Source organism: Dermacentor albipictus, chromosome 6 (genome assembly GCF_038994185.2).
Source record: "Dermacentor albipictus isolate Rhodes 1998 colony chromosome 6, USDA_Dalb.pri_finalv2, whole genome shotgun sequence".
Taxonomy (NCBI): Eukaryota; Metazoa; Arthropoda; class Arachnida; order Ixodida; family Ixodidae; genus Dermacentor; species Dermacentor albipictus.
The window spans coordinates 88,175,831-88,201,180 of NC_091826.1; the positions used below are offsets into that span (position 1 = coordinate 88,175,831).

Here is a 25,350-nt window from a genome sequence, read left to right on the forward strand (position 1 = left end):
AAGGAGCGACGTGTGCAAAACCAACCGAAGAGCAGTGGCACTCCCGGCTGACGGGCCCCGACCCTGAGGACAGGCTCATGCCTTTGGTCAGGGCCCTGTGAACGTGGAGGGCACGCATGGCTTCCTGGACTGTGAACACCACCCACCTAAGACGAAGATTTTCGCCTACTCAACTCAAACTTTACCGCTTCAACTAGGAGAGGGACCGAATCAAATAACAGGACTGGCTTCATGGAGCTCTTCGTAGATTGTATTGGTTTGTTCTCCCGTAGATGGTTGCAGGTTGGCACCACGCAAGTCGGTAGCCAAACAAACTACCGTAAAATATACAAAGCTTCTGCGGTGACAGTCGTCCTGACTGGACGCCCTGCACTTTCGAAACCATGAGGTCTAATTGCTTGTTAGAAGAACTAACAAAGCAGCAATTTATGTCAAAGGACATTCATGAAGGGAGGAGGCGCTATGCACTCAAAAGAGAGAGAAGTTTAATGATAGGAAAGAGTAAGAGGTGGGCCTTGGAAACTTGTTTCTTGTCTGCGACTGCTCAAGTGGGGTAAAGGGTTAGGGAGACAGCTTAGGGAGAGCATAGGCGAGCCTTTCGATCGTTCCAACAACAGAAACGGGCGCGAAATTCCATCTTCATTTTGACTTGCCTTCAATGCAGTTGTTCGTTCTCGTCGAACCTTTTGGACAATCTCGAATGTACGACAGTAGTTGCTTCGCATCTGACAAGATTTCAGGAGCTGGTGTCATGTGGTCAAGATCCGGCTAGTATATTGTTGGTGTCACATGATGCATCAGAGGCGTTGCTACGATGTCTGTTCACCGCCTGCTCACCGAAAATAACACGCACACACGCACACACAGCAAGGAGCACTTGCTTGTTTTTATGTCAGGACATGAGCGCCTGCGCAGTTTTTCACATACTCCTACTGGCGCAGATAACGTACGGCGTGAGCAGTTGCGCCATTTCCACTGGGCTAGTAGCGCTCGCCACAGCACGCGCTGCACTACATAGCATCGTCTGTGCACTGGGCTAGTAGCGCCAGTCGGCGGTACTAGCCCAGTGTACAGACGATGCTGTGTAGTGCATAGTGCTATGTAGCATTATATGTTGAGGCGCCTCTAAGACTTGTAGTGGCATAAGCAAACAATCTGCCACAAAGGACGTTTGTCAGACAAACTGCGGGAGAAATTAACCCGCAAAGGAATTCTTTATTCGGGCTTGTTTCTAGCCTTTTACGCGGGCCAGTCCCGAATATAGTGCTTTCTAGTATATGTGGGCTGATACGTGCTACTGAGAATATTGTGCATCTTCCTGGGGCCAATGCCGCCGCGATCGAGAGAACAGATTTCTGTAAATAAATTGCGCTGTCCACGGCCAGTTTCTAGCAAACGTCCTGCAGCAGTGAATCCCGGTACTGAAACCATTAAACCGTGGACGCTCTTCCTCCAGTACTGCATCGGTCATAAATACATCGTTTAGCACCTAAATGTCGGCCGATCCAGACGATAGTGCAGTAAAAAAACGTACGTCTGACGGTACACCTATATCTTTCACACAAGGGTGAAAGAATTAGGAGGTGCCATGCTTAGTGTCTTTGCCCTCAGTAGGGGAGAGTGGTATGTCGGGCTAGCGGCAGGAAAGTTTCAGTACAAGGGGGAGAGGCGGGGAATTAAAGCGGCATTGGCTAGTTAGTTGTCTTTGCTTCATTATGCATTACCGTAGCGGAACAGAAAGAATTGCTGACTTAAAAGCAGAAACCGAATGGCGCAGACGCAAGCAGACATCGCTTTGCAGTGAAGATGCTGAAGTAGGTAAAGGCAAGGCGCAGAAGACCAGGACTTAGGAAGAAGAACACAAACGACAAGACGGGCGCCCGTCTTGTCGCTTGTGTTCTTCTTCCTAAGTCCTGGTCTTCTGCGCCTTGCCTTTACCTACTTCAAGCATGAACCAACTAGCCCAAGCTAGAGTTTTACTTGAAGATGCTGAAACACCCGAGGAATGGTTATCGCGACTGCAGGAGGAGGATTTGCTTAAAACCTTTATGCAGCGTCATTAATATTGAGAAGGCACAGATGCAGCGAATTCAAGAGACACAAAAGAACGCAAAAAGCGCCGAAACATTTAGAACACAGGGATATTTGCACTTCACTTTTATTAGAGCAGCAAGTACAAGCTGCATCTAAATTACGAGCATTCCTAGGTTTTATTAGGGAGAATAAAACAAGTATCGGAAAAAATGCTGAGTTAACGCTAGTACATGTAATTGAACAGCCGGACTACTTAGGTTACCGTGACGGACTGCAGTTAGGCTCATGAACGATAACCTCACAAAAATGCAAAACGCATGACGCCGATAAAGAGAAGGCCACACGCGGACGCTTAAAGTGAGCGTTATGATATATTCAGTCCAGTATTTTGAAAGTAAAATGGTTCTCATATGTGCGCTATGACGGCAAAGAGGTGCTAGCAAATTCTTATGCACCATAAGAAGGAAGTTCGCTCTTCAAGAGGACGCGTGGAAGACAAACTGCACTTTCATCCTGTATCTTGCAGGCGTTAAGCAATGTTTTAAAGGAGAACTAAAATGTAGGTAAATGAATAACTGGAGTTCCAAACAAAGGTACTTCGTTACGAGGTGGCTTTACGCCAAGGGAGAACATAGGTCGTGTGAAAACGCAACCTGAAGATTCAGTTCATCCGACGTGCGAACGTGATGTACTGTTATACTAGAATGGTGCTAAGTCGTTCACATGAATGGGCTAACGGAGTGAAGTGCCGGGGGAGAGCAACCGAGTCTCGAGCTTTAGTAGCGCCTCACGTCATTGATGTGGAGGAAACTGCAAACGCGCGCGAGAACGCTCACGTTAAGTTCGCTGATCTTGGGCCGGCGCACCTGCTCTCTGTGGCAGGTTACTCTCTACCTGACGACGCCCGTCACTACGAAGTAGCATCAAGCCGACTACGGGCCGCGATAACCTTCCCGGCCGCAATAGTCTCGTCGAGGCCGTCGTTATGGGACAGAACGTGCTCTACGGAGTACGTGTGTGCCAGTTCTCTGAAGGCAAGGACGTGGCTGTGGTCACTGGAGCCATTGACGAAGTGGACGGCCATGTGGACTTTCATCTGCGATAACAAAGTGCAGTCCCCAAGGGTCAAGAAGTTAACGCACGAAGAAGCAAACACTGGAGCTAGGATCCGTATTTGAGATCGTTCCTCCACTCAGCCACTGCAGTAAAACGAGAGATGTTTCCTGGTGAAAGAAAGCTTCTGCTGCTTGAATTTATTCGGGCATGCTAGGGTCTGGAATACCCATGAAGGTATGTCATCGTCCTTTTCCTAACTCACAATGCTGTACGATGTTCAGGTGTCAATCACGCGCATTGCAGTTACACTGTAGACAACACACGCTGCCTTTCCATTTATTCTACGTCCCCAATCTTCGCCGTCTTGCTACCTCGATCTGGGGGACCTACTGAAGGGAGGGCACTAATAAAAGAGGGAATGCATGCCATTTCTGGTGCCGTGCTTGCTATGCGTCATAAAGAATCGATTGGCTATATTTTGTGCGACTGCGTGCAGTACAGTCCAGAAGGAATCGCTTCGCCACGAACTCGACCAGGCAGACGAGCGACCACTATCGCAAGAGGCATTTTACACCATTAACAGGAGCTAAGTTCACCGAAGGCCGTGCAAGCTCTACTGCGCTTGCGATCTACCGGCTCTTGAACATCTCTAACTGGAACGCCTTTCGTGCGTTTCTCTGTGTGTGCATTTTTTAAACCCTTTCTTCTCTATACGCTTTCGAACACCTGTCTCCCAACCCCAGTGTAGGGTAGCAAACCGCAGAGTAATGTCTAGTTAACCTCCCAGCCTTTCCTCTTGATATCGATATGTATGGGGTACGTTATATAGAACGAAGTTAGTTAATGGTGTCGCTGTTGAGACTACACAACGAAAGACCTATCGAAGGGCTTATCACAATGGCTTAATTCGGTGCAGAAGTGTCTGTAGTGGGGGTTAATAATGTGAAAGATGCTGATTTGCGCTTCAGCTGGCAGCTGTTGCAGAAATCATCGTCATGCGGGTGTCGTTCTAATTACCTGCTGTACTACAAGATTCAGTATTTGCCCACTTTCTATAGAGAAAGAACTTTATCAGACTTCACGCGTGACAGTGGGCAACCATGTATAAACAGTGGTCATGTATATTCCGCCAATGCTTTCGCTACGACAGCATTGACCACAGTCACTTGTCGAACGCGACGGCTTATACCTTTAGGTAATGGGACTGGGCGACATTCTTCGTTTTCACCTCTTATTGGAAACCTGCTGTTGCACGGTCAATAAGTCCTACGCCAGTTCATTGTATCTTCTCAAGACAGTGAAATGGACGTTCAGCGAAACAGCCTTACTTATAACGCGATAAAGGCTCAGGTGGTGGAATTGCCCGCCAACATGTCAGATTGCTTGTAAGTGGGGCGCAATTCACACTATAGCCACAAAAAGGCCTACGCCGAAGGTATGTTATGCGGTGGTACACTTTGGCATGGCAAACAATCAAAGGCTACAAAATCGGCAATTGTATTTGACAACCGGCATACTGGTGGAGAAACGTCTCGCGGTTGGCATGACCATTTTTTACAGGCCATTGCGTAAAAGATACAGAGTACGACGGAAAGAGAATCACTAGAAATATTTAAATGAGCACGCAACTTGTGCAGCGCATACTCACCATGTTACGACGGAGAGCCTGCTTTACTTCGAAGGATGTTTCCTGGTTGACGTTGCAGAGCATCAGATTCACGGCAATGAGGAAGGGGTTGAGAGGAACGGCCTTACTCATTTCACTGCGGAATATCTCCACATCTTGCTTCTTGCATTTGAGATCCTCAATGACTATGGTGAGGATGTAGATGGTCCGGTTGTGTACGACCAGTTGGCCCATTGCTGTGACGACCGCTTCGTCGAACATGTGCTTTGGGAGTTCCAAAATTCCGACGGAGCGATTGCTTTTGAGTGCGTCAACCAGCTTGAGCATTTCGGGCACTCTTACGTAAGCGTTCAGCGTCAAGTGCCTGCATTGACACAATAGCCAGTAGTTAAGTCACTGGTCTAGTGAAGCATTCAGCCTTTCACAGCTGGCCGTCGTGTAGGTTTAATAGCGGAATGAATAAAGCAGTGTTGTTAAGAAGATCAAAATGTCCGGTTTTGCGTCCACCTATTGTAAGGTTCATAACAGCGCAACACAAGACACGGACAAAAGGAAGGTAGAAATGACAACATGGCGCCGACCCCACCGTTTAGCGCTCTTCATCATAAGGAACCCCATTACCTTTGTCACTTGATTATGCACCAGGCCATCACTGTTGCCTTGATGCATCTGTCTCACGCATTTCATGTTTCTGAACTGGCACCTACATATATGTTAGACCTATCTTCAATTAATGTCGGTTGAGGGTCAGCACCGTGTTGTCTTTACCTACCTTTTGTCCATGTCTTGTGTGGCGCTGTTACGATGCTGACAATTAATCCTCACCAACTGGCACAACTTGCCATCTTGATACATTATATTGTTTGCTTCCATCTACTGGGGGAGGCGGAAAATGGAGGAACAACCGTAAAAGAACAGAAAGTACACCATAACGACTAACAGAGCGCCGGCGTGAAAGCAAAATTGCGTAGAAGTGGTTTAGGCTGTAGAAGATGAGGCGCTCCTTGCGACAGCTGAAAAAACATCAGCTGAAGCAAAGAGTGCGCTTTAGGAGATACGCGTGGCCTGTCAGAAAAACGGGTACGAATTGCTTACGTTACAGACACCGAGAGAGAAAATGTTTGTGCAGCGAATATTTCGGAGCTATGGGCATAGATTTTTCCGGTTGCAAGTGAGGAATGTCGGATATTCTTTAGAAATAGGGCGCGTATATGAAACTTGTTTTATGGTTGAGGTGTTTTGCAAGTCCTAGCATTAACTGTAGAAATTTTGACAAACTGTAGCAACAGAAACGACAATGGTGAAGACCGTGAACAAGACGTTCTTTTTGCATGTTTCTGGATATGACGGACGACAGCCAGTATAATTGCATACATGTTGAACAGGGCAGGAAAGAATTTTTCACCGGCATCTTAGAGCCAATGGAGATCAGCGCTGGTAGACTGAAAGGTTCATACGAGCTCGTTATTATTCCTTCTCTAATCGACTTCGGCCGACTAATAGTCGACCGAAGTCGACTATTACCTACTACCTATTACCGCCGAAGTCGACAATAGTCGATTTCGGTGGTAGCGTGAGCGAAGTGCTACTCGAACATCAGGAGATGTAGATGAAATAGCATTGAACTGTTGCATTACTCCGCTAAATGACGTTGAAGCTGTGGAGCGACTACGGGGGAAAAATTTAATTACCGAGCACGTTTCACCGGTCTGCTTGGCACCGTGGTTCTGTTGTCCTGATGGCTCAGTGCCATTGTCGCAATATCAGCACTCTTCGCAAGGCGTCTGCATTTGCGTTAAATTCGGATGTGCGAAGTTCAATTAAAACGATGGAATGCCGAGCAGGTAAGCGGAAAAGGCAATTGCGCGGGTGCTTCATCCTACGTTTCACGCGGTGCAGCCCTGAGTTGGAACAATCTGCTAAGCGGAATTGGAGTGAAGGGGAAGGGTGGATGGATACCTGAGGTACCTGGCCGAGCGGACTGCGTCGATGATCGTTTGAATCACAAGCACTGGTGAGCTAAATGTGCACTTTATGCTGGCGATCCGGATGTGGCGAGTGGTTGATAGAGTACCCATGAGGGCAGTGGCGTCGTCGAGGGTGCGCCTGTCCAGAGCGAACTCGCAGGTGCATAGGCGGCACAAGGGGACACCCTGCGCAAAAGGGGTCGCCCGGGGTTCCTCCCAATGGAACTGGAGGCGAGCGGAGACGCCATGTGTCCTGATGAGGCTGAAGAGGCGGAGGAGTTCATCCACCGGTTGCATCCTTAGTATGGTCACTATGAGTGTTTCCAGAGAATGGTTAACCTGCAGGAGCATTTAGACATCGCGCATGCGGTACGCAAAGCAAAGAGCAGCGCAAAAGAGAACACCAAAGCCTCTTCGAAGCAGTAAACGCTCGTAATGCGCGGCTCTGTACCTGGATTGCATGTGCGGAGCTTGCAAATTGTTATAGCCAGTCTCAGTCAACACTTGTAAACTTGCAATATCACGTACGAACGCGGCACCAAGAGAAAAAAAAAGTTCATGTGCCTCTCTAGAGCTTAAAAAAATTAAATAATGGGGTTTTACGCGCCAAAGACTCTTTGTGGTAATGAGGCGCGCCCTAGTGGAGGACTCCTGAAATTTCGACCACCTGGGGTTCTTTAGCGTGCATCTAATTCTAAGGACACGGGTGTTTTCGCTTTTCGCCCCTATCGAAATGCGGCCGCCGTGGCCGGGATTCGATCCTGCGATCTTGTGCTCAGCAGCCTAACACCATAGCCATTGAGCAACCATGGCGGGTTCTTTACAGCTTGCGTCGCCGTTTTGCGAGTTTAGTACGAAGTGCCGAATCATCCAAGTTCACAGACTGATGACAGTCTGTTGCAGGACTCGCATGCATAACCAGTGAAATCACTACATTTACTTCAACACCTACACGCCTCAGTGTTGTAGGTGCTACAGGAACAAAGTACTACCGCTTAGGCTTGGTAGTCGAGCGATACGTTGGGATAGCCCTCAAACGATGAGTGTCTGATCGCCCTCCACTCTTGAAGCTAGGGGATGGCAACGGCTGGTTGGATTACGACATGTGACGTGATCGGCACCCCCATTTGCTGAAAACTTTGCTAGTGCATTAAGGATATCTCAAGGCTTCTTTTACACATCCGTAGACTTCAATTCACCATTCTCTCGAGGGCGTCACTATGTTGACCTGCCGTAAAGAGAAAATCTCAAGGCAGGACTACTCAACCAAATTGCAGTCGGAGGGGGAAGGGTATGCAAGTATACGGGGAATGGGACGAATTTGTCGTTGGATGGACCACCGTGTAAAGCGAGTTCTCCTGCAATTAGTGGTAGCATGCGGTAATGTAGTTTTAGCTTAGCGTTTCCGCCACGGCTACGGGACACCACCAATGCGCATGCGCAGAGTTCGCTGGAAGGCTGCGACTGCGCAAGTGGAGTGCACAGGCTGCCCAATTCGATACCGACTCACTCGGGGCCCTTGCTGTCCGTCGCCACAGCATGAAATAAGCGAAAAGAAACCAGCCGCAACTTAGTCTCGCGACGCTGGCGACACTTTATAAGCACTACTTTCTCGGCATGAGAACGGATTGTTGTGACGCTGCCAGACCCAGAGCGACGGCGTCGATGAGCAAAGTGATGATCGCCTAACAGATAGTGCCACATAGTACCACAGCAGAGTGAAGATATCTACTGGATTGAAATTGACACTCCAAGCTTGTGTCCTGATCATCTTGTTCTATGTGCGTCAAATCAAAACCCATCGTCTTAATGAAGCAACAGCGCTTGTACTTGGTTACGAGCGTGAGCCGATATTAATCGATTCATTAACAATGGATGCAATTGCTTGCCTTTCGTGATGGAGAGCAAGTACCATGAGTTAATTAGGTTCGAATCGTGATGCCCGGGCAACGTCCTGCTGCGCAGTCAGGGTAAAGTACGGGGGCCACCCTGAGAAGCTTTGCGCAGTCGGCTTCGATAACGGTAAGACGGTCGCGGTATGCTAAATCAGATCTGATCTACATTAATATCGTAGCATACGTAAATTAGTGGAGCGGAATCATGCTAGGGATAACTCGAGTATAGAAGAGTTAGACTTCTTAGGCGAGAAATTGTTTAATGTGCACTGCCGTGGTAGCTATGAATGGATGAATTTCGCAGCGGTAAGAATAGAGCACAAAGAGGTCATATTTAATACAAGTGCACGTGTTTATAAAAACGGTAAGAGGGCAGGAAGTTGCAGGCAAGGATGCTTTACCAGTGCTTACACCGTCAAATCAAAATATAGACGGGCGTAACCCAAGAAAAAGGTTGAACTAAGCAACATCATGTGCACACCGAAAATCGTGCAATAATTTTTGGGGACCAGAATAGAGAAGCTAGGATATAGTGGTACCGAAACGCAAAATATATAGTCAAATTCAGTAGAAGATGCGGAGTACTGCTGCGAGAAGACGGTGTAAACAAGCAAAAATCAAACTGGCAGAACAGAAAATTGACATCCAAATACAGCTCAAGGCTAATTTTGCATTAATATTAGGCTAAATATTCCGTGCTTGAGTTCTATACTTGAGACGAAATATGGAAGTGATTGACTGAAAAACTGCAAAAAAAAGAACTATTTGGAAATACCAGTGCCCGATAAATGCATTTTAAATTTACAGTGCATAGGAGCCTACCTTGTAAAGGCACTCGCTGAGGTTGCCTGGTAACTAATAAAAGAAAACCAAATTCTTCATTTTTTTTCGCAAATCCGCGTACAGCACGAATCCGGAGCGGTGGCTGACCTGCATGGCCTCGACCATTCTGTAGATCCCGGCAGGCTTGATAAGGTTCTTTGCCACGTTGAGCTTCAGTAGGCGGTCATCTATGTTCAGTTTCAGGGCCGCAGCTATGCCGAATGTGTCGGTCAGATGGCAATTGAACAACGTGAGACTGAGTAGCACACCTGCACCGGAGCATTGACATGAAACGAGATTAATGCAGCCGATATGCAGAGCGACCACCGTTTTAACCACAGAAAAAGTAGTAGTATAATAAGCTCGGGTATTCTTTAATGTATGAAGCTAACAAGAGGAGCTGAACGACCAAAAAAAATAGACATGGAGGTCATAACACCGTCGCCCGTCTGAACATGTTTCTCCTCTTTGAGATGCGTGAATTCACGATAACTTCACGGAACACCAACTCGCCTTAACTGCCACCCTTGGCATAAAAAAAGAGTTATGCGCGTTCATGTGCTTTGTTCTATGTAAACGTTTTGCTTTTCGCAGGAGGGTCGCATTTTATAGTCAGTCGGCATAACGTTTGCTCATATATTTTAGTCAAGAAAGAAAAAACTGGATCGGGACTTCTCAACCGAAGAGATACGCACGGTGCTTCAGAACCTAAACAGCAAGTCAGCGCTGGGGCCGGATGGCGTAACTAACAAGGCACTTTGAAACCTCGATGAAACCTCAATCGAAAACCAGCAAAATCAGGAAATCCGCAAATCAGGAAATCCCAGGAAATGAGCAAAATCTGGAGGAACGTAGCACTACCCGAAGACTGGAAAACGGCCCTCATCGTGCTCATCCCAAAGCTTGGCAAGGCGCCCAGCATCAATAACCTCAGACGTATCTCGCTGACGTCTTGCGCCAGCAAGGTAGCCGAGCACGCGGTCCTAAACAGGCTCTCAAAACATCTCGAAGAAAAAGATATCTGCCCCGCAGAAATGATCGGCTTTAGACCCGGGTTATCCACCCAAGGTGCCATGAAGCTCCTCAAGCATGAGATCATTGACACAGACACGACAGACGCGAGAGTAATCCTAGGGCTAGACCTCGAAAAGGCATTCGATAATTTATCACATGACTGCATACTCGACACGATCTCCAACCTCGACACGAGACTCTACGCTTATACAAAATCGTTCCTGAGCGACAGAACAGCCACCCTCCGTCTAGAGGAAATCAAGTCCCAGAAATACAAACTCGGCGGCAAGGGTACCCCGCAAAGTTCTGTCATCGCTCCGACGCGTTTTAACCTTGCGCTTGCCGGCCTAGGCAAGCAACTGGATCAAATCGAGAACGTCAAATACACGATATACGCAGATGACGTAACGCTCTGGGTCCTAGGACGTAGCCTGCGATCAATTGAAAGGGCTTTGCAGCAAGCGGTCGACGAGATCGAGGAATACCTCGCTCCCACCGGCCTGCGATGTTCACCTGCGAAGTCGGAGTTCCTCGTCTACAAACCATCGAGAAGCGGTCCGAAGCCAAAGAACCAAATCAGGGACACACACTCCATTACTCTCAGTACAAAAGACGGAGGAACCATTCCATACGTCAGCGAAATCGGAGTCCTTGGGATGTTCATTGAGAGCAACTGCTCAAACGTTGCAACAGTGGAGAAGATCGTGACAAAGTCGAATAATGCCTTGAATCTCATACGACGCGTAGCAAACAGATAACACGGCCTTAAGGAAGAAAATCTCCTCAAGCTAACTAACGCCTTTGCACTATGCCACTTCATCTACGAGGCGGCCATGCACAGATGGAAGGCAGCGGAGAAGGACAAACTCAATGTATAACTGAGGAAGCTAGTCAAACTAGCGCTTTGAATCCCCAAGAACACCGAGACAGAGCTCCTGCTACACCTGGGGGTACACAATACATTTGAAGAAATCGCCGAGGCTGAAGAACGGGCTCAATTGACAAAACTCTCTGGAAACAACCCGGGCAGAAAAATCCTAGCTAAACTAGGTCATGACCCCACAGCAATCAAGAATCTATACCAAAGCGTTCCGACGGACACACGCAACCGGTTCGACCACTCCCGCGGAACGTGAACACCCGCACTATCAACCCCGAAGGCTGGCACACGGATCGTTCATCCTGTGCGAAATACTTGATAATAAGATCCTAGCCTGCTTCGTAGACGCGGCACAGTACCCGTCTAGGAAGGCCTTCGTTGCCACCACGGTCAATAAGCGAGGTCAAGTCACAAACGCTCTCACAGTCAACACCCACAAGTCGGAGATAGCCGAACAGGTCGCCATCGCACTCGCAGACCCGACCACCACCCACGTCTACAGCGATTCACGCTCGGCCATCAAAGCCTTTCAGAAAGGAGCAGTTGCAAGCCAAGCATCACAAATTATCAATAGATCCGCACCGTTGCAGCATCACACCATCTGCTGGTTCTCGGCACACCTCGAAGAGATCGAGGACGCCCCTCGCAATCTCAATGAGATGTCTCACAGGAGCGCGTGAGACATAAACCTCCGCGATACCACCTATTCTGGTCGTGACCATCCCAGCGAGAATCGGGACCCTCCCTCCACATAGAACGAGATCACAAAGCACGTCTATCTAGACCGCAGAATATACACCACACCTCACAAGCTCACCAGACCTCAAGCCCTCACGTTCAGAATGCTTCAAACAAACACGTACCCCATGCAGAACAGACTACATCACTACATGCCTGACCTATACAAAACATATTGCGAAAATTGCCATAGCACACTAGGCGTACATCACTTGCTCTGGCCGTGTGGTCGGACCCACGCAAACAAGGGTCAAGACTCCGCCAGTCTACAAGAAGCATTACGCAGCACGGACCAGGCGGAGCAGCTCTGGGCTGTCCAGCGAGCCCACGATGCGGTCAGGGAGTTACAGCTCGTGGCCCCAACGTGGGAGTAGCCCGCTCTATGGGACCTTGCACCCCGTAGTTCGCAGGAACTTTCATTAAAGTTATTCCATCCATCCATCCATCCATGCATCCATCCATTTGTAACCTGGTCATTACTACTTCGAATGGAGGTAGCGTGGCTTCTCTGGGTACTGTACAGGTCAATATAGAATTTTTCCTCTGATTTACTATATTTCCGAAACTGCCGATATTACTCTGCCTATCTTTTAATGCACACATGTTGGCGTGTCCTATGCCAAGTTCTTTACACCCTTTTCATGGTGCGTCCTTTTTTTACTGCTTCCTCAGTCTATCTCGCGGTATATCTTAGAATTACCTTTTGATCTCCTTGTTTATCAGTTTTGACAGATCCGTGAACTCTCTGATCTCGCAAGTTGGACATCTCCATTCTTTTTTATCTTTATTAGGCCCTTCGTTACTTAGGTGAGCTTACCTATCTGTGGTATTGGTGCCTTACCTCCCACAACAACTGCTGCTTCTAAAGCCACTTTAGTTACGGTTTCGTTCATGACCTCCAATCAATCCAATCCAATCACCAGCCTGGATTTGCCTGCGTTTACCCTTACTGCACCTAGATTGGCCTGTCTAATTTTACTGTGTCTCTTAATAATGAGGTAAATCCTAGGCCTACTTAACCTATGATCACCGCACTTCATTCTACCTAAGAACTCAACATCCTTCACTTTGCTAGGATCGGCAGAAAGTATGAAATCGAATTTCTTGTTTCTCTATAAGGGCTTTTTCAGGTCCACTTTTTCTCGCTACCTTCCTGAAGGATAACTACCTCGGCGTAAATACTAGCAAAAACACAATGTTCTGCATACACGTGTGCGTCTGCCCTTCGTAAATTGTGGTACCTAAAAAGAAACCTAGAAACAGAACCAGCAAGTGCTGCCGTTAACTAACGGGGACGGAGTAAGCTTGAATACGTTCGCTTGAACGTTTTATTGGAAAGCAAGGTTACTTCATCTATGACTAACGTACAGAAGGATCATATAATTTAATGGAAGCAAATAACGTACAGGGAATGGAACTTTGAAGTTATTAGGTTCGCATTTACTTGGGTTGTCTGACAAGGTGAAACGAATGCCAGTTGTCCCTGAATACCTGAAATCGCTCAGGGAATGGCGAACTGGTCGAAGCGATCGTAAATAAATCCCATTTTTGCAAGATTGAACAGTCATAAGGACAGATTTGTTGCGATGTATTGCCGGGTGGAATCCTTTACCACTCCATATTTTTGAAGGTAATGACCTGGTAACTGCACTAGAGAGCAAAATTTATTCATTTTATTCTTGATACGCTCCTGATGAAGCGCAACTGTTTTATTTTTGAATATGTTTAATCCGATGCGATGTAATCCTCGCCTGCAGTATTTGAATAAAAATTCGGAACTTTCCAGCTTGAAAACTAAGTCATATATAACTTTTTTTTACTGCAGAATGTTGTCGACGTACGCGCCCAACAATTATATTGCGCGAAAGCAGCTGCACTTTAAACGGCTGCCTGACGCCGTCGGCGAGGGTGCCTTTATTAAGCACTGTATGAGTGGATGCCTGTCTCCGGTGGCTGCTGCTGCGGCGAATCCCACTTACGCGTCGGGTCCTAGGAAACCACGCGACAGTGCGCGACGTTTGTAACAGAAGCCAGAATCGGCAGTAGCGTAATCGTAATTGGGCAGTATCGTAGTCGTCCATGAATGTTTCCTCGCAAAATGTTGATGGTGAACAAGTTGTTGGGTCATAATTCAAAGAACGGCAAGGAGCAAACAAGACGAGGGCAAAGTAGGCCTGTCATTCGCACTGTCGTGCTTTATCTTCGTCTAGTCTGCACTGCAAATTTCTTGGAATGATGACCCTTTTCTAAGCGACGTTTAGGTCGCCTTGGTTACCTGCTAAGTGCGAGAGTTAGGTGCAGTACTCGCCTCCGATGAGGGAGGCGTAGGCACGTTCCAAATCAGTATCGCACTTGGCGAAGTTGAAGAATCCCAGTCTCTCCAGGCGGCGAGTCGGTGTAAGTGATTCTGACGACGTGCCCTCGGAACTTGACGGAGAAAGTGGGCGTCGAGTTAGGGCAACGGCCAGCTCTTTGATGTCTTCCAGGCTGGCCTGGCAAGAGTAGATGTTCAGGCACCTCAGAGTTTTATTCCGCACTGCTCCTCTCAGCAGGGCCGACGGGGAAGTCAGACCCGACCCGCGAACCTGCGGCAAGCGAAGAAAACTTCAGGAGTCATGGTTTGGGGAACCCGAACAAGCCGCCGCGCGCGCACACACATCGAGAGTGTGAAGTTCAAACACATGTGATCGCACCAGAGACCGCTATGAAAAATTGATATATTGCCGATTTTTGTTGCTGAACTGCTCAATGTGAAAAGTTTATGGAAGAGAAGGGTCTCTGAAGTGCGCAGTCGAGTTTTCCGATGCGGATGTCCAAATTAGAGTTACGGTGAATGACGACGTTTGATGTACGTAAGGTAGGTTCACAAGGTACAAGAGATGCCATTGAGTATTTGCTCGAGACATCGACCGCCGAGAAAATCTCACTGGAAGAAAACGCCGCATTGCAGCATTTCTGAAGTCATCAGAACACGCGCGCTGCGGCAAGGAAATTCCACGTGAGCTCTTGCGGTCAGCAGGGCTAGACAGCTGCGAAGCCAGCAATATGGGTTTATTTCGAGAGGGTACTTCGTTTTCTTGACGGGTATGCTTCGCGAGGCATATTTTGCCGCGCTTTGTAAACTGCCATTGGAACAAGCAACTAAATTAAACACAGGCATGTGGACCCTTCAGCGTGCCAAATCGTTATTGTGGAAATTTGTGGATAGTGGCAGGTATGAGGCACGCCCATATCAAGTTGAAATAGAAACATTTTAGATTATCATCAACTATGATTTCAAACCAAAGCGCCTTAGCAAACGTCAGCTCGTGGTCTCTTTGGCAATACCGCTTAAGCTTGCGCTTCTAGGTTACAGCGCAATGTAATAGAAACGTCCATAGTCAGGTTCTGCTCACTTACCTCCGAGGTCAGTTTTGGAGAGAAAAATAGGGAAATGAGGGAGTCTGAGCAGGTTAAGATCAATTGAATGTAAATTCTGGGGTTCCGCGTAGCGAGACCGCGATTTTAATATGAGGCGCTCCCGAATAATTCTAACCACCCGGGGTTTTTAACGTGCACCCAATGGGCGTAACCCGAACGCTTTCGCATTTCAACCCCATCGATATGTGGACACCGGCGCCTGAATAGGATCCCGCTCTCTCGGGGTTAATAGCGCAACATAGGCACTACGCCACCATGGAGGGTCCCGAGAAGATCAATCGGCGGGACGCCACTCTGCCTAATGATCATTGCCACCCAAGTCGAAAAGAAAGGTCTGAAGGGCTGAACATGTGCTTTTCGAGCAGCCAGTAGTACGGAATAATGCCTTTCTTTAGAGAAATGGTAAAGATAGATACACGGGTTGAAGCAGAGCTCGTAGACCTATCAAGTTCGTGTGGCTACAGAGCTAGTTTCCTTATTTCGGCACACGTTAGAAAGTTTTTTAGGTGAGGGTCAGAGCCGAACAAGCTAGTGTGTAGTAGTTTGTCCGGCTTCGTATGACAGCGCTTGTGGGACAGGGGTGGTTCCCGAAATACCAGCCGATAGGAGATGCTAATTTGTAGTTGGCGAAATGGGGCAGTAAAACGTTAGAAGACCACAATCTGCCCGTACAGAACATAACCGAGCTTACCATAACAGACGATTTGCTTATTCACCGAAAAGTTCTGTCACCCTGCAGTCATGTGAAATTCTTGTGCACCAATAATTTCATGCTATCAGCAACCACAAATTTTCACTGAATGCAGCTTTATCGCATCATGTGTATATAAAGTGTGGGACATGTAGCATTGTTTAACAGATGCCCACTAGAATAATTTATGTTAGTTTCAAAAGTGTATCTTCGCATAACTTTAATCTTCAGATATATTTTACAGTGCAGCTTCTATAAAAAATAACCCGCTTGGAGTTAAGTGTCGGCGTCTCCTAGGCGTAACCACGTGACGGCGCTCGTGCCACTGCTCGCGCGTTCGTCGTCCTGCACAGCTTGCTCCGATGACGCGCACCATGCTAGCGTTCCCATACTACCCCTTCCTCTGCGAAGGCACAGATTGCACTGGCTTATTCCCAATCGGAGCGGCAATGTCGGTCTCAAATTGTTTCTTTCAATATATCGCGAAGTGAGGCCTTAGCGTGCGGCTCTAAAATTGAGCATTAGCGATTGTCATATTCAATGTAGCTTTTTTTTCCGCACTGTGCTGTAGCCTCTGCCATCCACAGTATGGAGATTAAATTTACTATAGGCGCCGCCAACAGCGCGAAAATTCCTGTAAATAGGCAATGCCGTACAGTTAGCTGAAGGAAGAAACCCGTCACAAAACTCTATGGAGAAGAAAAGAGATTCAAATCACAACGAAAGACGCTGTGATGTGTTTTCTTGTCCTTTGCGTTTTGCAACTGGTTTTTTCCTGCAACTATGTACCAACTGACGCGTATTTCCACCCATCTCGTGCACTTAGACTCGTTGAATGCTAGGGGAAATCAGGAAGCACAATGGTGCAGCAGGAATTGGTGTGAAGTGTGTTTTACTTGGGGATAGCACGCACGCAATTCGGAATAGACGGCAAAAGCACGTTCCGAAAATGAGACTGAACGCTTTCCGTGTGGTTCAATATGTCCATCATTGTCCTCGTCAGTGGACCTATGTCAGTGGACAGTAGTGCCCATGTTTACTGCAGAGAGAAGCACACTGACACGTGAGCGTCATTTGGTCTTGACGGGGCTCTTGTCGCGTTTCTGCTTTCACTCGAGAGCTCACTCACTATACCAGGTAATGCAAAATTGCTGAGCGTAACAGTGGTTATAAAGCAAAGCATCGTAGGCGCGCGAAGTGACAATGGTGGGACGTTCTGGACTTTGCCGCGCCGCTGCAAGCACACTTCGACGATTCGATGACGCATGTGAATAGCGCCTAAACGCACGTAACAGTCCTTTCAAAGGGTCTCTCGTTGACCGCGCTCGTTGACCTCAGCGAAATACTGAAAAGCGAGAAAGAGCAATACATGGACTGTCGTAATACCGGTCTAAGCGAAGTATTGAAGAGCCGGGAAGGCGAAAAGGCGCACATCTATAAACGGAACGGGCGATGTGTTCGGCGACGAACACATCTTGCTGCTTTGCTGAGCAACCGTAGGGAGCGTTGCAAAGTGCTGTAAACTTTCCGGGGTGCCGCCTCGTTCGCGAGATTTATGGCTGTCATATCGGAGCTCTCCAATGTCTCCATCTTGTTCGGGTTCTCGAAAAATGGTGCTCCGACTGCATTCGGTTAGCTTGCGATTTGACTCCGTTGATAGGGGAAAAAGCCCGAGGTTGTTCAAATTACAGACGTTGATGGCTGTTATAATGCTAAGAGGGTATAAATACCTTGGTATAAACTTTCGCATTGCGAATGTAATCCCGCTGCTGAAATGCCTCATTGGTGATGCAGGTACTGAGTAAATGACAAAAATGAAGCTGCACTTAGGTGCAATGAGGTGCGTTCCTCAGAGTGACTGCCTTCAGTATTTAAAAGTTCATATTTCTTTTCAATTTATGCCAGTAGAGGCAAATAAAGAGTAATAAAAAGAAGGAACTAGCACGAAAGTCAAACTCGTCATTACTCATGATGTCTGGGTATGAAGGCGGACTACCTAGCGATTGCAGAAATCACTAAACAAATAACCAGTCGTCTCGCTCCGTGTCCATTTGCGCTGCTGCCTTATCAAATATTGAGGAATGCATGCAATCTTGTACTGGGCATAACCGGCATACATGCAACTGCAGTGGAGTAGAACGTGGGGCTACCGCCCCCGTGCGATTTAGGCAGGAAACAATAAACGGAAGAGGCGTTTAGCGCCAGCCAAAACGCGGCGCCGCCTCCGGCATGATGGAAATCGCCCGGGGTCGAATGGCACGGCGCAGTTAGAGGGCGGAGCGTCCGCGGTAATGCGGATACACTCGCTTGGTGCTGTGGTTTTCGATACGTTCAGGGTAAGAGTGGCATAGAGGGCAACACACTACTGTTGCCGTTGCAGGGAAATGAGCTAAACATCACGGGACTGGACTCCGCACTCATCGCTGGAAAAGCATGCGGCGTCGAGACGCGGTGTGTTCTCGTGGTATTCTAGGTAAAGTAGTGCATGTCCCTCGAGTGCTCAAAGCTACTCGGCGATACATAATACAGGGCAAGTAGAAGAGTGGCTCGCAAAAGAAATAAAGAAAAAAAATGGCTGTGGCTTAGCTAAGGTTAAGCCCAGGATGCGAAGCATACTAGCCTCTATTTTAGTTGTTGAACCACTGTTTAGCCTGGTGAACTGCTGTTGCTTGGCTATATTTGGTTCGGCTAGACGAAGAAACAACTCATGCAGGCGAGCGCACGAGCTGAGACCCGTCTATGTAGCTACGCGGCCACAAGCGAGCGCACGAGTTGAGCCTCCGCTTTTGCAGCTGTTATGACGTCATATGGTAGCTACGCGGCCGCGCGCGGCGCAGCAAGGAAGAGCGTGGTTGTGCGGCTAGTATGCTTCGCATAATAGAAGCAACTTAATAACAAACATAGCAAACTTAAAAGAGAATAGACCCACATATGAGACGCGCAGCAATGAACAATGGCTCATACCCTCAATGGTAGCTACGCGGCCGTGCGCGGCGCAGCAAGGAAGAGAGTTGTTGTGCGGCTAGTATGCTTCGCATAAAAGAAACGCCCCTTGTAATATTTCCAATCGAAGGTTGCCATGTAGCGAGCAGACGACCCAGCCTACTGATGCAATGGGGTGCAACCGAAAGAAATGTATAGAAGCAGAGGCTGTCAACTAGTCATATTCGTACCAGAAGCCTAACGATGGCGTTAGGGTGCGAAGGATTATGAGGGAATGCTGCCTGCTAAAAGCAGCTTTTTGGAGAACGGTGTACTTTTGTTGGTAATATACAGCACCGTAACTGTGGATATGTTACGACTGAGGGAAAACGCCCCTTCTGTCCGGTTGTGGCTAGCCTTCCACGAAGTTGGTTGGGGAACACTTGATCCCCTGCGGAATTTCACAGGCGGAGGCACGACGTTTGCTTCTACGCGTATGGATACATTGGCATGGGGGCTCTGAAGGATAACTAGCACGCCATGCACGTTGGCGGAGAGCCTCGTCATACCATGCCAGTCACCACATGCGCCTCTTTGATAGAAGCTGAATTGAGCCAACTCAAAAAGAAGTGCGCCCCCGATCGCCGAGGACCAAAACTCCGTGGGCATATCACCAGTGGATACAAGTCGTCAGCCGTCCACGTAACGTATGACGAGCCTTGGTAGCGAGTCGGGACTTTGTGCCGTTCCTCGCAACGTGCAGATGCTGCATCCGGTGTCTTTCGTGGGGCTGAAGGCGAGCTTTTGACAACACCAGTGTTGTACATCGCGGAGGCACGGCTGCGCTTGCACGGGACGCACGAGATCCTGGGACGCCGCAGTCACATATAAGGGGTCCCTTCGTTGTGCACGTGAAGCATCGATCATTATCATCAGTAGTAAGACCAGTTATACGAGACACATTTCACTTCCAGCTATAGTTAGGATTTGGCGAAGCATATTTAAAGCGACGTCAGCAGGAGGGTGCCGGCAGGAGCGTTACAATATTACGCGCATTATGCAAGTCGGGCAAGTCATGTTTGGCTTGCTCCAACACGTTGGAACACAGCCCTGATCTCTGTGGGCATGCCTTACCTCAAGTTCTTCGAGGCCAGAGTGGTTGCGAACGGCATCCGCGAGGAGTTCGCCGCTTTGAGCACTTAAGAAGGCCGCAGGCAGGCAGAGTTTCTTGATCGACGTGTTGTGAGCGAAGTGTATGAGGAAGTGGGAGACTTCTGCCGCCTCGGCCTGCGAATCAATACAGAGTACACATAATGGCACCATGCTATTTATAGCAAGGTCATGTGTGGGCAATAGTTGCTCCACATCACCTTTTTATTGCATGGTATTTAGGAGATGTCACCTTTAAGTGAAGCCGGGTACTCCCGTTCACATAGGGATATAGAAGAAAGAATAAATCGGAACAAAAATAGTGAAATGGTAACGCAAATTTTGGTAACAAAAGTAAACTAATGCCACACGACAACCAAGTCCAAACCATAACTGAAAGTCAACTCAGTAAGACAGAAACACAAAGTCCAACCACATATGTTCATTAAAGTGAGCACAAGGTCCGGTCACTTAGCAAGAATAACATAAGGGCACATAAGTCACGGAATTATGAAGTTACGAAAAACCCCAGGCATCGGATTAGCGAAAGTCGGGTCAAAGAAGAAGAGAATGCGCTATCCCACTTAACCACTCCATTCAATATTTACCGTGAACATTGCTCGCTTATAGATATCTTTGAAGGGCCAGTAAGGACCGAAGATCTTCCCGAGGCTGAAGAGCCTGTGATCTAATGCCAGTAAATCGATTGCTAAGAACTGTCTGTGCGTGTCGTGGACATTCTAGCAGAAAATGCTGTACATCAGCATGGCCGCAAGTGCATTCCACACTATCAGCTGTTGACATTTCATGTAGAAAATGTTTTGCGTACGCGGTACCGAGCTGCAGACTGAATCAGTGCTGCAAATGATGTGGTTGTACTTAATCGACGGGATTTTAAAATTGAAGTAATGGGTCAATCTGAAATAAATCTGAAGTTTTCGAGTTCTGATCAAACAATGTCACTTTGCAACCAAGGTCTGATGTCTCTCTTAAAATGCGGCGCGATTCGCCTTGTATTGGAGGGAGAACTTGTGTGGCGTTATTAACATGTGCTTTACCGGTTGCCTTATGTGCTCAACATTTCCAGACATACTGCAGTGGCCAGGTGTCAGTGGAACATTACTGTGCGGTTTTCCGCCCTTGCGAGTTCCTGAAGTATCTCGTTAACCAACTCCACATTTTGCGAGTTGGTGATGGCACGATGAAGTTACGACAATGTTTCCTGCGAGTCACAAAGGATGGCGCATTGTTGCCCTTTTTGGAATGAATTTGCGTAGCCTGTTAGAAACAATACTGGATAAAGCTCTGCTGTAGACGACGCTGTGCGAGATACTTTAAAGACCTGTATTTGGTTCTATTCTGGAATGAGAAATGCTGCCGTAGAGTAATTTGTTTGGTAAGCAATATCTGTATGCGCTTAAATACAGCCAGGGTATCTGAAGTATATTTGGTATAACGCTAGTTGTACCGCTAGTGTAAACATCTCGCTTGCGAATAATTCCTTCAGTGGAACGTACAATTGATGGTAGACGTGGAGGTGGTAGTAGATTTTTGTGCACCTGAATAACTGAAATAATGTTGGCGCTTTCTAAATAAGTACACTTGCTAGTGGGTGCCTATTGTGCTGCACTTAAACGCGAAACTAGTATCGACAGATTTCAAACGCCCTCATAATAGGAAAGTGAGGATGACTTGCCTCTAATTACTAAGGAATTTGAGCTTGCTCGAGGAACGCCTAAGCATACTATAAGGCTCCTAGCTAGTAAACGTTGAAGTCGAATCAGATGAATGGGGTATTCCATGCACAACACCAGAAAAATATGTTTTCGTTTGCTTTATAAGTGCATTATGTGCTTTCAGTAAGGATGAATGCGACCGTCCCCATGCCGTGCATGCTACGCGGCGAGGAACATTTATTAATAAGTCTATTTGTTCTTCGATGGTTTTAATGCGAGAATTCCAATAAGGTTACCCGCCTAGTATAACCCCCACAATTTGTGTTGCTTCACTAAGTCTAAAGGTTGCCCCTAAAGACACAGCTGAAAATTCTTTCGATATTCTCTGGTGAATGACAACAACCGCTTTACTCTCAGACAGTTCAAGTCCTCTTTTGTGTAATAATTGGTCGACAAGGCGGAGGCCTTCCTCCGCCATCACACAATGGAACCGCAATGAACCTAAGGCACTGCCTTGTGGGAATCCTTGAAACACGAGAGGAACCTGTTCCTTCGCTTGTTTGAATAAATACTGAGCTGCCATTCAAGAAGTAGGATATCCACTGTAGCGCCCTTCCATAGATTCGCATTTATAGTAGGCCACACAGTATATGAGCATGGCACAGGTTGGCTTCAAGTTTGAAAAAAAAAAAAACGCTATTGCGACATTTCCCCTACCTCGTTCATGTTAAAAGTACGTAAAGATATCCAAAATCGCGTCTGTGGTGCATTGGTGCCGTCGAAATCCTCTCGTGTGATCGGGAAGCGCTTCTGTTTGCTCCCACCACTACTGCAGCCTAGTGTCAGTCATTTCCTCCATGACCTTGCGTAAACAGGTCGTCAGGCTCACAGGACTAAAAGATTTAAGAGGAAGATGTTTTTCAATGCTTCTATATAGGTTTCACACGTGCTGTTTTGCAAGAGTTCTGGACGCGCTCTTTTTTCCACGAGTAATTGGGGAATTCCAGAAAGGTCAATCGACCATTAGGTTGTTGCGCACCACACCGCATATAATGAAATCTAGCTGCAGCAGTCTGTCCTAAGACACATGCGCACATTGTAGCGCCATCATAGAGAATTCGTATTGTAATTGTACATGTGCAGTGGCCACTGTGGCTGAATGCCTAAACAAGTCGGTTTCGAGGGGCACGGACGTGATTACAGAAATCAGTAGGAGCAAAAAAAAAGAAAGAGGCTATTCCGTGCATTCATTCAGTGCCACACAAGCTTTAAAAAGTTGCAAGTAGATATGACGTTATTATTGCATTCACTGCTCCCAATAAACTAGGTAAGAGATGCGCGGCAGTAGAGAGGAGAAAGAAGCAGGTAAAAGGCAAAAAAAGAACTGATATTTGTCCAGTGAAGCACAATAAGAACAACAGTTTTACCGACTGTCGTATAGGTGTGGTTTATCAAATTCCCCTTAGCTGGGGCCATTTCTACATAGGGCCAACGGGACGGTGTATCAATCAGAGGCTAATGGCGCAGAAAAGGTCGTTAACCGGTGGATCGCCTTCTAATCTTTCCCTACGTTACCAAGATTGTAATTGCATGCCAGAGTTAGATGAATACGCGATATTCTACAGGCATAGGTATGAAGATACGCGTGTTATGGTAGAGGCATGGCATATATATAATGGTGGAAGTGCGTGCCTGAGTCAGCCTTCGATTACTTGACATAAGGAGGAGAATAAGTGTCTTAACAGTTAACTCTCACGTAAACCGGCATATGTACCCGACTGAGACGTGGTGATACCATTCCAGAGCTTGCGCAGATGGGTTTTATGTCTTGTTTCTTTTTTCGCCTCAGTGCTCCCTTCAGTTGTTAGTCGGCGTTCGTGTTGTCCAGTTCCCTACTCTTGTGTCCTGTCTGCACGCTTCACCTCGTTTTTGCGTAACCAATTGTACAAGCATGCAACACGCAAGATCATTGATTTGCCATTTGAACGGAATATTGAAACTCCGCACTAATAATAAATAAACTTTTTCTAGTTGTATCTTCGCAAGATTCCTCAGCAATCACTAATTCTAAAGTATCCTTCGCTATTGCGAGTACGAAATGGTTGTGCTTAAATAACAGGGTTGCTTACTGCACGAGCAGTTATCAATAATCAGGGAACTGGTGTCAGGGGAGACGACGTACGGACAAGTTCACGCCATCCTATTTTCCCTTAATTTTGGAAGTCGTCTCTGCATGACCGAGTGGATTTACTGTGAATTTCGATATTTCCACTCCGGCCATAAGCTCTTTCTGCTCTTCTTACAGCTCTCAAATGTTCATATTCTTCGTCGGTGGATGCGTATTCGTCCAGAATGGGTGCTTGTATTGTTCACATTTTCATTGTTTCTTCTACGTCAGCATCACAATCCACTGGACTAGACAAGTGTCAATGAAAGAGCTGCCAGTTTGTCATAACCGAGTATTTTCGTTTCGCAGTACTTCTTAAACGCATATGTGAAATAGGAATTGGGATGTGATCGCTTCCACGCGTTTCCCGAATCTTGTCCACCGACGTCGGTAACAAGATCATTAGAGCACAGTGGTACGTCTATGCAACTGTCGTAGCGATATCCCCGCATAAATGCGACATCAATCATTCAATACTGACAGACTGCATCTTTTTGCGGTGCATTAAACGATATTCGTAGGAGCATCACCGTGATTACTCCACATATTACGTTGTGTACGTCAAGGTCCCCACATATGATAACGTCTGATCCTGTTGTGCTAAAAATATTTACCTAAATATCAATCGTAACATGTCTGAATGATTGCAGATTGCTCGAGACTTACACATAGGTTTGCGAGACATTCTGTGCAGGCTACTGATTCAGGAATATCTGAATATCTGAATTTTGCTTGACTGAACGACTTGTGAGCCCAAATCTTCTGGAATGCTGAGCATTGTTCTATTGTTTCCATCTAGACGAGAGGATTTGTATATTATGTAATTAGCAAGCCGGAAACTTGCGAAAATCAGATTGTGATGGAAAGCTATCAGCGTTACACCGTGACATTGCGACACTTTCGTAACGACTATTCAGGATCGTCATCCGGTAGCACTGATGTGGACCACTGGCTCATTAATGGCTTCATAGGCAAGAGTGGCTGTACCTCTTGAAGCTTGTTCGCCTGAGGTAGAGCTGTGACAATTGCTCGAACTGCAGCAAACAGCATGCGCAGAATCGTGTGTCGAACACTGAGTGGCGCAGTGTTATCCTGGAATGCCGATGTCCCAGTCGCCATCTGAAGTGATCGCTGAGGGGTGTTCTGAAAAGATCGCTGTGGTTTGTAACCTAGCCGAAGAATAAGAAGCGAGAAAGGTGCTCGCGAAGACGGAGTGGGAGACTAGGGATGAGCTGAAAGAAACAGTGATGGCCGCCTTGTCGGTCTAGTTACCTGTTCCGTTACAAATCCTG

At 47.2% G+C, this 25,350-nt stretch overlaps 1 protein-coding gene across 4 annotated transcripts in view; it reads right to left on the reverse strand.

Annotated features, from left to right (window-relative positions):
* Positions 1 to 2,142: 2,142 nt before the first annotated feature.
* The window catches only part of LOC139061276 (uncharacterized), a 48,695-nt gene continuing 25,487 nt past the window's right edge, over positions 2,143 to 25,350 (reverse strand). For 2 of the 4 annotated variants that reach the window (XM_070540998.1, XM_070541001.1), the window contains 7 exons: positions 25,046 to 25,201; positions 20,201 to 20,353; positions 14,342 to 14,618; positions 9,510 to 9,670; positions 6,677 to 7,023; positions 4,739 to 5,081; positions 2,143 to 3,130 (listed from right to left, as the gene is read on the reverse strand). In XM_070540998.1, coding sequence (XP_070397099.1) covers positions 2,945 to 3,130; positions 4,739 to 5,081; positions 6,677 to 7,023; positions 9,510 to 9,670; positions 14,342 to 14,618; positions 20,201 to 20,353; positions 25,046 to 25,201 — 1,623 coding nt within the window. In that variant the 3' untranslated portion in view covers positions 2,143 to 2,944. The remainder of the gene's footprint in view (positions 3,131 to 4,738; positions 5,082 to 6,676; positions 7,024 to 9,509; positions 9,671 to 14,341; positions 14,619 to 20,200; positions 20,354 to 25,045; positions 25,202 to 25,350) is intronic. The other 2 variants (XM_070541000.1, XM_070540999.1) reach the window with 1 other exon arrangement.